Genomic DNA, 16,541 nt, shown 5'->3' with positions numbered 1-16,541 from the left:
AACCTCACTTCATGGAAACCTCACTGCATGGAAACCTCACTGCATGGGAACCTCACTGCATGGAAACCTCATTGCATGGGAACCTCACTGCATGGGAACTTCACTGCATGGGAACCTCACTGCATAGAAACCTCACTGCATGTGAAGCTCACTGCATGGAAACCTCACTGCATGGAAACCTCACTGCATGGGAACCTCACTGCATGGGAACTTCACTGCATAGAAGTTTCACTGCAGAGGATGTGGCCAGGAGGAGGGAGGCACAGATGAACCTGCAGACAGGGTGTCTGAAGCTAAAGAGCCTAAGAAATGGAGGAAAACTAACCAGAAAAGTGACCAGAGTCTAAGGGCTGGAAGGAAGGAGCATCATCAAGCTGCCCCATGTTTGGGCCATGATTCTGCACCATGATTTTCATTTTGTCCTCCTTGCCATTAAATTGCTCAGGACCCCCTGCCGAGGGAATGGTGCTGCCCACAGGGGGCTGTGCCTCCTTACCTCAATTAACAATCCACTCCCCCCACCCCACGCCCTTGGGACCGACTTGATCTAGATAATTCCTCTTCCCAGAAGAGACTCTCTTCCCAGGCAGCAAGCTGACAGAACTAACCATCACATGCTAGTTAGATTTGTCTATTTTATGCTTTACTCTGTAGAATCTTTATTTTCACCATTATTTAAGATAATTATGCCAAAAGATAATCCACCATATCACAAGTGTGCTCTTTCGGCAACATTCTGAAAATGTAACAAAATGCAGGGGTGAACCCCGTGATTGTGTCTTCTGGGAATTTGTGTGACTTTCACAAAAAACAGCCAACTAGATAGCCTTAGCAGCAGCAGCTGTGCAGGATCAATGGCATTATTATTATTATTATTATTATTATTATTATATTTCTTTAAAAATACCACTAATGATAGAGCATAATTTTAGGATCAATGGCTTTATTCTATTTTATTCTTTGAGTTTTGATCTTATTTTCCAAATTTCATCATTGATTGTGTACTTACATTTTGAGAGAACACATTACTAGGCATACATCTCAATAAGTACTCACTACATTAACACTGAGGAGCTGCTGGGGGAAGATCACCTACCTTGTTGGCGGCGCAGACAGTTCCATCTCTCACCCACATGTTGTTGCTGTCTTTATGATTAGCAGCATATTCCAGGGAAATGCAGATGTGCCCGCTTATATTGGCATAAATTATAGTGGCAGCTCTTATTTTAATTAAATTCTCACTTTCGTATTTACATATTAATTTCCCACACTTCCGGTCACTATAATTTGCAGATAAATGAAAGCCATTATTTTAATAGAGAAATACTTTAATGTAATTTCAAAGACAAACAGATTTAAATTAAACATTGGAGTTGGCAATTAAGTTTGAATAACACCCACAGAGTCCTTAATGGATTATTGACAATAATGAACAAATTAACTGTGAACTCTTCCATTGGCTAGATTACCATTTGTGATGTCGTCACCTGTATTTGATCCTTAAACACAATCAGATCCAAGCTTATTCTAACTTTTAAAAAAGAGCAATTGGCCTGGCCACCAGACTGATTGCATTTCCTTTTTGGCTTAACAACGGATAAGATATTGAAGTTCAGATCCCCAAAGCACCATACATCACGCATATTATTATAATAAAATAATAAAAGCATATATGCCCTAATGGTAGTGCAGAAAAACCCAGGAAAAGCATACATAACGATAAAGGGGCATTAGGTACGGAAGAACAATACTAAAAATGAAAACTGTTGGTCAAACAAACAAGAATGTAGACCAGAAAGCTATGGCATGGTCTAGCCAACAGGGGACAAAAGTATGCCATCTTCCTGCTCCACACACAGAGAGGGTACCTGTCGGCAAGGACAGTCATCTCCTATAGAAGTGGCTTGCAAATCAACTTCCTGGCAAGATGGTCTTTGAAGACACTCTCCTTCCACCCTCCAGTCAGCTAGCTTTGTCAGAATGGGGGCGGACTAGATACCATCTCTTTGCCTCTGAGCTAACTGACTCCCATGTATGAAGAGACGGAGGCTTTGCACGATAGACAGGTATGCACTTCTCAGGAAGAATGCAGACTCAGGAAAGGAAGGGAGAAACTGTGTCTATTAGGCACGCTGCTGCTCCCTCTTTTGTAGCTAAGTGTTATTCTTTTAGCCTGGAAGGGCTGGCCATGAAAACCAGTAACCCTGATGCTGGAGGAGCCTTTCTTGCTTTGATGCACACTATAGAAATCCCTCAGCCGGCATCACTTTGAGACCAGCAATCTCAGTGGGCAATGGATGCCAGTAACTGAGCTGAGCCTGAGCAGCCCAAAGGATCCAGGTTAAGTACTTGGGAGGAAGTACCACTGTGATAGACAGCACGGTGAGACACGGGTCTACAGAGCAAATCTGTAACCACAAAACTCGAAGGCAAAACACAGGCACCTTCAGCAAAATCCTGTCTGCACACAACATGCATGCATATGTACACACGTGCACACACACACCATGCATACTATCTAAACCACAATTTAGTAATCATTCCACATTCCATCACCCAGATAGTGAATTGTGGCTTAGATAGTATGCGCATATGGCTTCTCTGCAAATCACAGTCATAACCTTAACTGTTTAATGTTTCCTTTTCACATATAGGGTTTATTAAAACACACAGACATGGAATTACCCCCACTTCATGAAAACATGCATTTTCTTTTCTTTCTTTCTTTCTTTCTTTCTTTCTTTCTTTCTTTCTTTCTTTCTTTCTTTCTTTCTTTCTTTCTTGTTTTTTTTTGAGACTGGGTTTCTCTGTGTAACAGCCCTAGCTGTCCTGGAACTAGCTCTAACAGACAGACCAGGCTGGCCTTGAACTCACGGAGATCTACTTGCCTCTGCCCCCCACATGCTGGGTTTAAAGGCGTGCGCCACCACTGCCCAGCTGAAAACATGCATTTTCTTTTACAGCGAAGATCTTCTCATGATACCTTTTCAAACAAAATAAAACAAAGCCAAACCAAAACACAAAACCAAATATAAACCAAAAACCCCACAAGCCCAAATCCTTGGAAAGTTTCTAGGGTGCCAAATCTCAGGTGCTTGCAGGCAGCCCTGAGGTAAGTCTATTACCATATGTTAGGAACACTTTGGTCAAGGCTGCACAGGTTCTTCATTAATGTTTCCCTTTCTTGTGCTTTAATTTTAACTCTATAAAGAACGTCCAGTCTTGGGGCTGGAGAGATGGCTCACTTCTTTTAAGAACACTGGCTGCTCTTCCAGAGGACCTGAGTTTGATTCCCAGAACCCACATTGGTAACTCTCAAGGGTAACCCTTGTTCTAGCCTCACCAGGCATCACTGTTTTGCCACACACATAAAGCAAATAAACAGAAATGTACAAAGAAGAATGCCCACTTTGTGTGTGTTGTGTGTTTGTGTATGGTGTGTATGATGGCCTAGCTGCCTGTGCACATGTGTAGAGAGACCATAGGTCAATGACAGGTGTCTTTATCTATCCCTCTCCACCTTGTTTTGTGAGACAGGACCACCTAGGAGTCCCTGGGGCCCACCTGTCACTGCTTTCCAGAACCGGAGTCACAAAAGTATGCCGTGAATTAAGGAGACAGCATCAAAAATGTCAAAAGTGTTAAAAACTGAATACTTAGGTCTGATGAGTGGACCTTCATAGAAATAAAACACTGAGTGGCAAAAGACAGAGAACAATTCAGGTACAGACAAATTAGTTCAACTGGGACAACACCCCAGGTGTGTGGGATGTGGCAGGGAACCTTTCTAGGCACTCCTGACATCTGTCACTGGATCAGACATGGCAGACCTCATGGTCAGCTGTTATTTTGCTTCCATATGGATGTAACTGGTGGCATTTTCAAGTGTCAGGGTCTAGAGTCTGGTTACATTTTTTAAGGCATACTTAGGTGAGCAGGCTTTGTACCCCGAGGGGCTGATCCCACAGTTCCCAGATATGTCCGTTTTTGAATTCAGCTCGTCATAGCATTCATTTGTACCAAAGTCGGCTTCTGGAAGGTAAACAGAAAGGTGCAATGAATATTCGAATGGTCCTTTGCATTGAAATAGGTAATGAACACTTTCAAGGTTCTGAAATGGTTCAGAATGTATTGTACAGAAAACAAACAATACATAAAATTGAAAATAAAGACATGTGGATGATGGCACAAAACCATTTCAGTCAAATACTTCAAACTTGATGTCTCCTGCACAGTTCCTAATATATAATGCTAATATTCCCCATACATGTAAACAAGAAAGTCAGTTTCTTAAACAAATCATTGACTTACTGTGAATAAAGGTGGGCTTTTTTTTGCATAAATGTCTTTTCAATCAAACTATTCACCATTTACTCTCATCTCTGATTCATCTCAGCTTCAATTCTTCTAAGACCCAAACTTCCTAGAGAAAAGTTTCTATTTCCAGCCTCCATCCATTCTAGGCTTGCTGAAACCTCTGACTGGGACTTTTGACACCTGCATTGCCTGGCTGGAGGAAAGTGACCTGTCACAATAGCATCCTGGACAGTCACAAGGGCTCAGTTAAGTTGCGTAGAGATACCAGTGAACCCAAAGTTGATGGTTTATTTTGTCTCAGAAAAAATTTGCTGAATATGTTGTGGGTAAGAAGTGCAGATTATGAGCCTGGTTAGAGCAGCAAACTGTTGCTTATGGACTAGAAAGCAGGCAGAATCTGAATATTTCATAGCTGCAGGGACAATTTTTAGATCTGTCACACTCCATTGGCTCCTGTCCAGTTTCCTCCTGAGAGTAAACCTGGGCAAGATAGGAGATCAGCTCACGGAGAGAAGGCTTTGGTTGTGTCATGCTTTCATGTCTGCCTGTGTATACGTCAGAGCACCCAGTGGAGAACCCTGGAATCCCATGGGTGAGACACAGGGGAACAACCTTCTCCAAATTCTAACTGAAGCTCAATGATATCAACGAATATCAACAAACAGCAACTGAATCCGGATGACTGGCCTCGCCTCTTAGGTCTAGTGGAGTAGAAACACAGGCGGCGGCACCTGCTGGATGCACAATCCACAGGCAGGCCTTTTCAACACCAACCATGGAGGAGGGAAGGCTCGGCAGATAAGTCTCTGCAATTTCACTCAGGAGTGAACAGAACAAAGACAGCTAGGTGCACTCAAATAATGGTGCAAGTGTCTTGACATGGAGAAATAGCACAAAGGGTACAATCTTCAAGGAAAAAAAGTACGAGAAATAGATGGGGTGGGGAGATGGTAAAGAATTGTGATTGCTCTTTCAGGGGTCTTGGTTTGATTTCCAACACCCACATACTTACAATAAAAATGAATTCGTTCCCCCAAAAGTAGCAAAAATAGAAATGGAGGTAATTCTAGATGAATAGATATAAACATACATTTGGTTTTTGAGGTCTGTGTGATAATGTAACACTTAGTTCACTGTTCCAAGAAACTCAGAGAACAACAAACAAAAATATCAACCAAGCAACCAAACAAACAAAACCCAAAGACAATCTGGATCAAAGAAAGAGAAAAGCAGTGCTTTGTGGGTTATGGTTTCTCAGAAAACACAGAACCCACAGGACAGTGGAGTAACTAGTAACTGACAATAGAATCATTCTCCTTTCTCTGCTCAAAAGACTGGTTCGCACTCAGGATCCTTTCAGCTATTCTCTTTACGCTGGGTCCAGGGAGAGCATTTCTCGAATGGATTGCACAAGGTTTTTTCCTTTCCTTTTCCTTCCTTCCTTCCTTCCTTCCTTCCTTCCTTCCTTCCTTCCTCCCTCCCTCCCTCTTTCTTTTCTTTTTTTTTTTTTTTGAGATAGTGTTTCTCTGTCCTGGAACTTGCTCTGTAGACCAGGCTGGCCTCGAACACACAGAGATCTGTTTGCCTCTGCCCCCACCCCCAGTGCTGGGATTACCACCACTGCCCAGCCCCTGTCATCTTTTTCTTAACTGGGTCTGGTGGTTCAGGTTTGTAACCTCAGCTACTTGCGAAGCTGAGGCAGGAGAATCACAAAGTCAAAGCCTGTCTGGGACACAGAGTGAGTTCAAGGCTAGCCAGGGAAACTTAGCAAGAAACTACTTCATGGCGCACGCCTTTAATCCCAGCACTTGGGAGGCAGAGGCAGGCGGATCTCTGTGAGTTCGAGACCAGCCTGGCTACAAGAGCTAGTTCCAGGACAGGCTCCAAAGCCACAGAGAAACCCTGTCTCGAAAAATCAAAAAAAAAAAAAAAAAAAGAAAAGAAAAAAGAAACTACTTCAAAACTAAAGAGTGGAAAAGTGGGCGGGGGCTGGGCATGCCAGTGGTGGAACAAGAGCGCATGCGGCAGGTGTGGCCCTAAATGCAATCCTCAGTACTGCGGACCAAACAAAACAGGCTCATCTGTTTCTTTCCAGCACCCAGAAAATGCTTAAACGGAAAAGTCAAATGATTAAAGATACCATAGCCGAATACATCACGGCACTGTTGTTCTCCATCCTGACACGAGCCGTTAAGACAGACCCACTTATCCTGTCCACACGGATGCCCGTCGATGATGAAGAAATCTTCCGCACACATGGGGGACGTGCCGTTGCAGTATTCTGCCAGGTCACACTCCCCTCTGGGAGGCCTGCAGACCTCCCCTTTGGGCTTCATCTGAAGGGGGAAAGGAATCGCACTGAGTAAGGCCGCACAGGAGCAGAGAGGCACCCGGGAAACCGCTGGTGTGCTGTGCGTTGTGTGCGTCAGGTGGGAATAAATGCTCTGTCTGGCGCCTCAGCAGGGATGGGTGATCTCTTAGGGCTCCACCAGAGATGAAGAGCTACAGGCGATTAATGATGCCCGAGAGAGGGAGAATCGGTCTCCTCCAGGGATGAGCCACCTAACTGATTATCCAGTGCCACGTGGTCAACCCGAACAAGATATATACAAACACGGTAAATGAACTCAGCGTGTTACATTTATATATTTACTCATTTACATGTAAATATATATGTAACAACAATAATTAAATAAAAAAGTCATGAATTAGAAAGAGAGTGGAATGGGTGTGGGGGGAGTTGGAGGCGGGAGGGGGGAAGTGATCTAAATATATTGTACATATGTGAAATTTAAAAACAATAAAAATAAAAATACACTATTAAATTATGTGCTGCTTGTAGCATATTTTGACTATATATGACGTGTAATAGGAACAATATTTCTGTTTCAGTCATTTCATACAACCCATACATCCTTGTTTTAATTTTCGAGGAATGAATGCTTGGAATATTATAGAAATGCAAAAGAAAATTAATTTTTCATGGTTGAAAGACCTTTGTTGCTAATACTCTGACATTTCTGGTGGAAAATGCACACAAATAGGATGAAAGATTTAAAATTAATTTCTTAATAATAGAAATGTCTGTAGACCTCCATTGGTTCCCTCCCCTTGGAGCCTGGGGAATCCTGAAAAAGACAGGGCAGAAGGATTGTAGAAGCCAGTAGGGCCGAGCACCCCAGGAGAACATGGCTCACTGAATCAACCAGGGCTCAATTAAGCAGGGGCTCATAAGGGTTCACAGAGGCGGAAGTGGCAATCATGGAGCCTGCATGGGTCTGCACTAGGTCCTTTGCATATGTGTTATGGTTATTAGCTTGGTGCTTTTGTGGGACTCCTAACAGTGGGAATGGGGGTGTTTCTGACTGTTTTGCTGCTCTTGGGACCCTTCTCCTACTGGGCTGCTTCACCCAGCCCTGATATGAGGGTTTGTGCCTGGTCTTATTGTATCTTGTTATGCCATATTTGGTTGATATCCCTAGGAGGTCTGATCTTTTCTGAAGGGAAATGGAGGGAGCGTGGTTCTGAGAGAAGGGAGCTTGTGTGTGTGTTGGGTCGGGGTACTGAAAGGAGTGGAGGGAGGGGAAACTGTGGTCTGGGTGTGTTGCATCAAGGAAGACTAAAAAAAGGAGTAATATAGTAAATTTGGAAAAAGAAATTACAAGCTAATCTTGAAAAGGATAATAGAGTAATACCTGTGATATACATAAAAAAAACCCACTGACAAATGCCAAAAACAAAATATAAATGTCAACACTCTTTAAAAGAAAAAGCTTGGGTCTGGAGAGATGGCTCAGTGGTTATGGTTAAGAGCATTGTCTGTTTGTCCAGAGAACCCAAGTTCAGTGTTCAGTACCCACATGACAACTTACAAGCATCTGTCACCCAGTCTCAGGGAATCCTACACTCCCTTCTGGCCTCTGTGGGACCAGGCACATGCATGGTACTCAGACAAAACACCCATACACATAAAAAGTAAGAAAAAATCTTCTAAAAAAAGAAAAGTCTCGCCGGGCGGTGGTGGGACACGCCTTTAATCCCAGCACTTGGGAGGCCGAGGCAGGCGGATCTCTGGGAGTTCGAGGCCAGCCTGGTCTACAATAGCTAGTTCTGGGACCGGCACCAAAGCTACAGAGAAACCCTGTCTCGAATCCCCCCCCTCCAAAAAAAAAAAAGAAAGAAAAGTCTCTTACATTACAATCCTTGCAGCATGGCCCATCAGCACACACAGAACCATCTGGCAGCTTACAGGTGTTGGGATCACAGCATGGTGGAGTTTGGTCACCACAGCCCTGAAAGGCAAACCACATGTATAAAGAGTCTTCCTGAATCCATGCAGAGCGGACAGGCATTTAAATGACAACATATTATATAGCCTGAAGACAGATGCTCGCCTTTCATCTGGGCAAACAGGAGAAAGAAACCGAGTTACTTCTTACCCACCCTACTGATTGACTTGCCCAGACACTGATTGACTGCTATTTATTACATCCTAGATGTTTCTATTCCTAGGACAGAGCTTGCTGTGTAGGGAATAAAATCCTTTTGGTACCGTCACAGTGGAGACAACGAGGTGGCCCCTGGCTCTTGTAGACAAGGCTAAATAAATATAAGATGTAGGATAAGCAGAAGTTGTGGTTTGGTCTTATGTGATATTTTTCAGCTTCGATAATATATGTCTCAATAACAGTTTATAGGCATTTTAGAGACTTTTTTTTTTTTTACAAAATTCTCTGTGGATGTGTGTTTCTGTGTGTTTGCACAAGAGAAGGTATGTGTGCCTGTGCTTGTGATGCATGAGTGTAGTACTCATAGAGGCCAGAAGAGGGCATCAGATTCCTGGAGCTAGAATTACAAATGTTTGTGAGTCGTCATGTGGATGCTGGGAACTGAACTTTGGTCATTCAAAGAGTAGCAAAAACAACTGAACCATCTTTTGTTGTCAGGGTTTCTGTCCTGCCCAGTTCCCACAGTCATTAAGTCCCAAAGAAATCACACAGAGATCTATATTAGCTATAAACTGATTGGCTCATTAGCTCAGTTTTCTTATTAACTCTTATAACTTATATTAGCCCATTATTTTTATCTATGTTAGCCACATGGCTTGGTACCTTTTTCGGCGAGGCAGTTACATCTTGCTTGCTCTGTGGCCAGGTCAGGTCTGCAGAGAGATGGGCTTCCTTCTTCCCTGAATTCTCCTGTTCTCATTGACCCGCCTCCACTTCCTGTCTGATTGTCCCGCCTATACTTCCTGCCTGGCTACTGGCCAATCAGCATTTATTTACAATATAATTGATAGAATATAGACAATTGTCCCACACCAATCTTTCCCAATATTTTTTTTTCTATTTTGAGATTATCTCATTTGTCTACGCCAGCCTCAATGGCATTCAGCTAAAGCTGGCCCTGAATGCCTGGTGCTTCTGCTTCCATTCCTGCCCCTGCAGTACTGGGATTGTAGGCATATACCACCATATCTAGCAATTAACTTTAGCTTTAATTTTTAAAACAGTAGTATCTGAACATGGCTAAAGTTGTTACTATTATATCATTTACTCATGGCTTCTATTTTATGCTTTCTGAATCTGCTTTAATAGCTTTGACTATTGGGGTTAGTAAGCAAACATAACAAAGGAGAGGTCTTTTTAGTTGATGTATGCGCGCGCGCGCGCGCACACACACACACACACACACACACACACAATTTTTAATTCCCAGGAATTTGAGATGGCAAATTGGGAAAACATTTATTAAGCAGATAAGAGTCAGCCGTGGAGGTTAGTTGTCTTAGAATGACTGCCAGCAAGACATTCAGTAGGACACAGGAATGGTCCTATGTTTGGCACAGCAGTTCTGCTCAGTGGATGCATTGCTGTGGCTCTCTACATTGACTTCTACAGGGAAGGGATTATCACAGTGGTTAGACCTCAGTTAGATAACACGCCATGAGCTAGGACACATTGCTGTTAAATTTGAGTAAGAAGTTTCCATGTTTTTTCCACTCAAGCCAAACCAAGCAAAAATTTTGTTGCGATGGGCAACAGTTTCTTAAAAACATGCTATTCGGGGGAAGAAAGAGTCGATGAGGGGTTGTCTGGATCAACTTGGCCTTTGGGCCTATCTATAGAAGAATGTCTTGATTACATCCAGTGTGGGTGGCTCCATTCCCTAGGTTTGGGTCCTGTCCTGCAGGAGTAAGCATGCAAGCAATAGTTCCCCATGGATGCGATCAGCTGCTGCAGGCTCCTGCAGCTTGACTTCCCTACAGTGATGGACAACAGCTTGGAAGTGAACCCTCCTCTTCTAAGTTGCGTGGTCAGTGTGTATGATCGCAAGAACAGCAGAGAAAACTGGACCCACTGCAGCATCAGAAAGACAGTTTTCTATTGAGAGGGGCACACACTAGTGACCTCAGCCAACACACAGGGAATCATGAACACACGCGTCCTGGTTCCCCAGGGATACAGTACTCTCAGCAGCTGTGACAACGGCTTGTTCCCCTTTATCTCTCTATTTTTATCTCATTTACCTTCATTCTATCTTTTTCTCTTTCCTCCAACCCCACAGTTTTATGGAAGATTTATTTGGTTTGGAAAAAAAACCTCCCTGTGGTTATAGGTATATTTTAAATAATTTTGAATTAAATATTAAATTTAAATTGGTGATTGAATATTGGTAAAAAGTCAATAAGATTCCATGGCCAAACTCCAAATGGGCTTCTCATATTTTCTTACTTCACGGTGAAAGCTTCCCATCTGTCTTTCTGCATGGCAAGTGAGTTTAAGGGAAAGGTTGGGCAAGGCTGGGCCAAGAGGAAGAGAAGGACTTCCTCTTAGGAGACATCACCCAAAGATGGGACTTAATGACCTTCAAAATAGCTCGTTTGAAAAATGAAAATGGGAGTGGCATGGACGGGAGGGATGGAGACGCCGTGGTCCAGAGGTGTAGCATGTGGAAAGCACGAGGAATCTGCTCTGGAGGTCTCATGTACACTCGCACGACTGCAGGGAACAGATTCCATTGCATGTACACTGGCAGTGTGCTAAGAGGTGGCACCCTAACTCTTACAGAGGAGACGGGAGAGAGAGATTGTGATATAAATTATAGTCTTATCATTCTACGAGAGTCTTTCCATTCTACGAGGGTTGGGGACAAAGGGTTTATTTTAGCTCACCCTCTCTCCCCTAGGTGGCTTTTGTCGGGTTGTATCACAGCAATAGACACGAAATTAAGACAAAAGCCTTGTAAGAGATACTTAATACGAATTTCAGTGTTTGCTTTTAAATATGGAGATAAAGGCATTGTTCATCTCATACTGTTGCAAGAAAATATATTTATGCAAAGCACTCGCAAACTGCTTAGAGGTTACATCCTAATTCTTTTTCTTTTTCTTTTTTTTCTTTTTTTTGGTTTTTCGAGACAGGGTTTCTCTGTAGCTTTGGAGCCTATCCTGGAACTAGCTCTGTAGACCAGGCTGGTCTCGAACTCACAGAGATCCACCTGCCTCTGCCTCCTGAGTGCTGGGATTAAAGGCGTGCACTAGCACTGCCCAGCTACATTCTAATTCTTAATAGGGAGATGGGGGAGGAGAGGGGAGGAAGTGAGGGAAAGGGCGAGGAGAGTCAGGAGGCAGATGGTGAGCTCTGCCAGGCAAGATGGCTCAAGCCTGCGATCCCAGCACTCAGAAGGCTGGAGTTGTTTTGAGTTTTAGGCCAGCATGTGCTACACAGAGTGAACCCATATTAGATGCTGATCTAAGCTGATGGGCTTAGCTGTGATTTCTTTCATAGGGCATGCATGCATTGATTATCAAGTCACCGACTTGCACATGGCGAGTGTGAACCATTTCCTTAGGTGCCACCTATATACCAATAAGAGTGGCAGAAAAAGCAAACATATCTGTATGGATAGGCTACCAATTGGTGAACCATATGCCAAGATATTCCTTCACCCCCGAGTCTGTCCGTATGTCCCTTGCAAAGGCCTTTGTAGCAGGATGAAATGAAGCTACTGTGAGAAATGAAGCGAACGGACAGGGGGACAGCACAGATGTTAATGAAAGCTCCTGTCGCTCTGGCCGCATCCCCCTGCGGCAGCACTAACCTGCGGTCCACAGTCACACACTTCGTCCTCTTCCAGCTCTCCATTCCCACAAACGGCCGCCTTGTAGGACGGCTGTAGCTGCGGCTTGTTCCGAAGACAATACGAGTTTGGACTTGAGATGAAATTGAAAAAATTCTCCGTGCTGCAGTTACTGAAGGTCCGTACGCCGCTGGAATGACTGAGAAGAGCCCAGATGTCAACTGTTTGTGCCAAGAGCTCCCACAGGCCATCCACCCTTAGAGTCTAAGTAGCTAGTCAGGAGGAAGGTACTGCAGGGCGGAGCCAGATCCGTGCACAGGAAGTCAGCTGCTTGAGAACTCCAGCTAAACCTGTTAGCAGAAGCAGCAGCACAAAGTTTTGCTGGAGTTTACATGACAAATTCTGGTGAGACTGGTCTCACAGTTTAGTATCTACCTTACATATCATTTCTTAAGTTGTCTCTTTCTTTTCCTACCTGAACTGTTGGACTTTGGAACAGTCCTGCCTTAAGGAAGGCCAATAATCTTTTTTTAAAAAATGATTTTTTAATGTACCTTGGTGTTTTGACTACATGTGTGTCTGTATGAGGGTATCAGACCCTCTGGAACTGAAGTTACAGATAGTTGTGAGCTGCCATGTAGGTGCTGGGAATTGAACCTGCGTCCTCTGAACGAGAAGCCAGTGCTCTTTGCACTGAGTCATTTCTCTAGCCCGGAAGGGCAATAATCTTTATCTCCCTTTATCTACACTTGGTCAGAGGTAATTTCCCCTGACCTGGTTTTGTAGTTTTTAAATAACTCTTGCATCTCTTATCTTCTATCTTAAAACCAGAACTCTGTGACTCTAGTAAACAACTCTTTATGTGTGCATGTATATGTGTATGTGGGTATTCATAGGCATACAGGTGTGTGTGTGTGTGTGTGTGTGTGTGTGTGTGTATGTGCATGCACACATGCTTGCATATGACAGCAGTCAGCCTCAGGTTTATGTGGGGTCAGGCAGGGCAGGGATCCAGTTTGACCCGGAATCCTGCACTGTACCTCTGACTTAGGTCTTTGGTCAGGATGCAGATGCTGTAACATTAACACTGCGCAGTCACAGACAAGCAAGTGTGGGAAGAAGCATGTAGAGAGATTCAGACGGAGCACAGAACACAGCTGACGCTCTGGGTCACTGAGCTTCACCCTACCAGACTCAACCAACCATGGATCAAAAGTATCGGCTGGAAGAGAGCAGACGGGTTTCCTTGGCCCTGCGTCCTGAACAGTACACCATGACAGAGACTTGCCTAACTAACCCTGGCTTTAGAGCTGACGTACTCACCATGGAGAGGAGAAGCACAGCGCGCAGAAGGGCATGCACAACTAAGGAGCAGCTCTGTGAGGGACCTGTGCGCCCGAGGACTTGAGAAACCTCCCGTCCACAAGGGCTGCCTTAAATTAACTGATGAGGGAGGACATCCTAACTGCGGGCAGCACGGGGTGCTGGGCTGTGTACACGGGGAGTGTAGTGAGCACTAACCCTCAGGATTCCTTCCTTCCCTCTGCTTTTGAGCATGGGTGCCCTGTGCTCAGCCCAATGGGCTCACTGGGCGCTCTCTTTCTCCTTCTCCCACTCAAGAGCCTCTGAATTTAATTGGACACTTGATTTTCTTGTACAGATCCTGTCATCTCTCAAAGGGCAGTACATGACGATTATAAGAATACATTTATTACTTTTAATTAATCAGTTTTGATACAATGGATACGTACTAAAAAAATAGCCCAGATTTTTTTAAAAAGCCTATAATTTAAACATTAATAAACTTCTTTCTAAAAAAGAGCAATCCAAGCCTAGATGGCCTCGTTGATCAGTTCTACCAAATAAGTTGGAAAGCAATGATGCCCACGGTGTGAAACCCACGTGACCCTCCCAGGGTTAGAGGCAACACAGCAGACTACAGCTCAATACCAAACTATTCTCACCTGCACTTTCTCTGGATGAGAAAGTGGGGAAACACTACATTCTGAAGGGTTCCAACCACAGTGGAATTGCTGTAAGAAAGTGCCTTGACCAAAAGCAACTTAGGGGAGCAAGGGGCAATTCCAGGTCACTGTCTGCCAATGAAAGGAAGCCATGGCAGGGACTCAAGCAGCCAGTCACCTCACACCTGCCAGTAGTCAAGAGCACCCGGGCTTGCTGCTGAGTGGGTAAGCCAGCGGGTATCCTGCTAAAGTCACTGAAGGTAGCCCCCTGTGGGCGGAGGGTAAGCATGAGTCTTTCATCTTGGGGCCTGTTTTGTGGGTGGTCTGATGAAGGGGCTGGTTGATATTCCTAAGTGTCAAAAAGTTAGGCCTTGGAGTACTTCTTCAGTAGTTTCTGGTGGGAAATGAAATCTAAACACCCAAATGCAGTTGCCTCGTCATGTCCCTAGGTGGTGCTGTTCCAGGACGCTCTATGGATATTCATCCTCAGGTCCCTCACAGAGGGTGACAGGGGAGCTTATGAACTTATGAACATCTCTGTGTACTTGACACCACCTCTATATGATGTTCAAGGCCTAGAGTCAATGCTGGGCAAATAACCCAGCATGCCGTGCTTCAGGAAGCAGGGACTAGGAAAACGGATACAATTTGAATCTGTGGGGGTGAAGCTCAGTGACCCAGAGCATCAACTGTGTTTTGTGCTCGGTCTGAATCGCTCCTCATGCTTCTTCTCCACCCTTGCTTGTCTCTGACTGTGCAGTGTTAATGTTACAGCATCTACATCCTGACCAAAGGCCTAAGTCAGTGTTACAGCGCAGGAATCCGGGTCAACCAGGTTCTCTGGCACCTCTCTCACAAAAGCGGCTAAGTCTAAGGAATTGTTTGAATTCTGCTCACCGAGACATTCACCATCCCTACCCTGGTTGGTTCGGAACGTAACTGTACTTCAGCATGGTAAGTTACTATCGCCACAACAAGAGCTTCTTTCCTCACCAACTGGCTTTCAGGAGTTCCCAATGAAGCCATTGGGTTGTTAAGAAACAGTGTATCGGCCCGGGGGCTGTGGCCCAGGTGGCAGAAAGCCCGCTGTGTCGGCCAGTTTCTGTTAACTTGACCCAGGCTGGAGCTATCTGGAAAAGGGAAGTTCAGCTGAGAAAATGCCTCCCCAGGGTTGGCCCGTGGACCATTTTATTGATTAATGGTTGATGTGGGAGGGTCATTCCGCTGTGGGAGGCGTGTCCTGAGCTGAATAAGGAAGCAGGCTGAGAAAGGCATGAGGAACGAGCCAGTAAGCAGACTCCTCCAGGGCCGCTGCTTCAGTTCTGGCCTTGACTTGCCTCCCTGATGGACTAGGCCACGAGAGTGTAAGGTGAAATAAACCCTTGCTTCTCCAAGCTGCTTTTGATCATTATCATAGCAACAGAAACCTAAGATGCCCGTTTTTTTTTAACAGGTTAGTTTTCTTTAAATAGACAGGAATTAACGTAATAGAAACCCTGGAGGTGAGGCAGGGGAGCCAAGGCTCTTACATTGCTTCCGGGTTCATCACACAGATGGACACTCCACAGTGGCAATTGCTCGCATTGTCATAGGTTATCCCCATGCTGAGGCTCAGGAGCTGAACTAAAACAATCGCCAGTGATTCCAGAGTTACGGCTCTGGGGTGCTGGAAAGAAAACACACCAGACCATAAGTGTGCGTATGCGTTGTGGAAAGCATCTTACTTGAGCTAGGAAAACGTGATTGGTTACTCACAATAGCCACACAGTCAAATAAAGGGGAAGCATGCATTGGTGCTAGTCACGTTGGTGCTAGTCACAGAAGCGCTACCCACACTGCAACAGTGTGCTACAGGCAGCACTGCAAACACAGGAATGATCTCAAAATGCATGCCTTTTAATAATGGGAGTGAGACACTCAGAAACAATAACTTAAATAAATTTAGATGGAATCAATTCCAGTTAGAATACTGAGATGTATAACTTAATGGTTTTGAGCACTTGCTGCTCTTCCAGACGACCCAAGTTTGATTCCAAGTACCTACACAGATGCTCACAGCTGTCTCTAACTCCAGTTTCAGGAGATCTGACGCCCTCTTCTGGCTTCTGAGGGCACTGCACATTTGTGTACAGATACACATACATGCAAAACACTCATACACGTACAATAAAAATAAAA

The 16,541-nt window shown here is 44.5% G+C and overlaps 1 protein-coding gene across 1 annotated transcript in view; it reads right to left on the bottom strand.

The window, feature by feature from the left end:
* Positions 1 to 16,541, bottom strand: part of Adam2 (ADAM metallopeptidase domain 2) — a 50,004-nt gene that overhangs the window by 10,349 nt on the left and 23,114 nt on the right. The window contains exons 11-16 of the mRNA XM_005355494.2: positions 15,893 to 16,029; positions 12,421 to 12,598; positions 8,511 to 8,609; positions 6,458 to 6,653; positions 3,927 to 4,032; positions 1,097 to 1,280 (exon numbers count right to left, since the gene is read on the bottom strand). Of these exons, the coding sequence (XP_005355551.1) occupies positions 1,097 to 1,280; positions 3,927 to 4,032; positions 6,458 to 6,653; positions 8,511 to 8,609; positions 12,421 to 12,598; positions 15,893 to 16,029 (900 nt within the window). The remainder of the gene's footprint in view (positions 1 to 1,096; positions 1,281 to 3,926; positions 4,033 to 6,457; positions 6,654 to 8,510; positions 8,610 to 12,420; positions 12,599 to 15,892; positions 16,030 to 16,541) is intronic.

The sequence above is a fragment of the Microtus ochrogaster genome, chromosome 17 (genome assembly GCF_000317375.1).
Source record: "Microtus ochrogaster isolate Prairie Vole_2 chromosome 17, MicOch1.0, whole genome shotgun sequence".
NCBI lineage: Eukaryota > Metazoa > Chordata > Mammalia > Rodentia > Cricetidae > Microtus > Microtus ochrogaster.
Note: the sequence above shows the minus strand (reverse complement) of the source record. Positions and strands in the feature narration are given on the sequence as shown.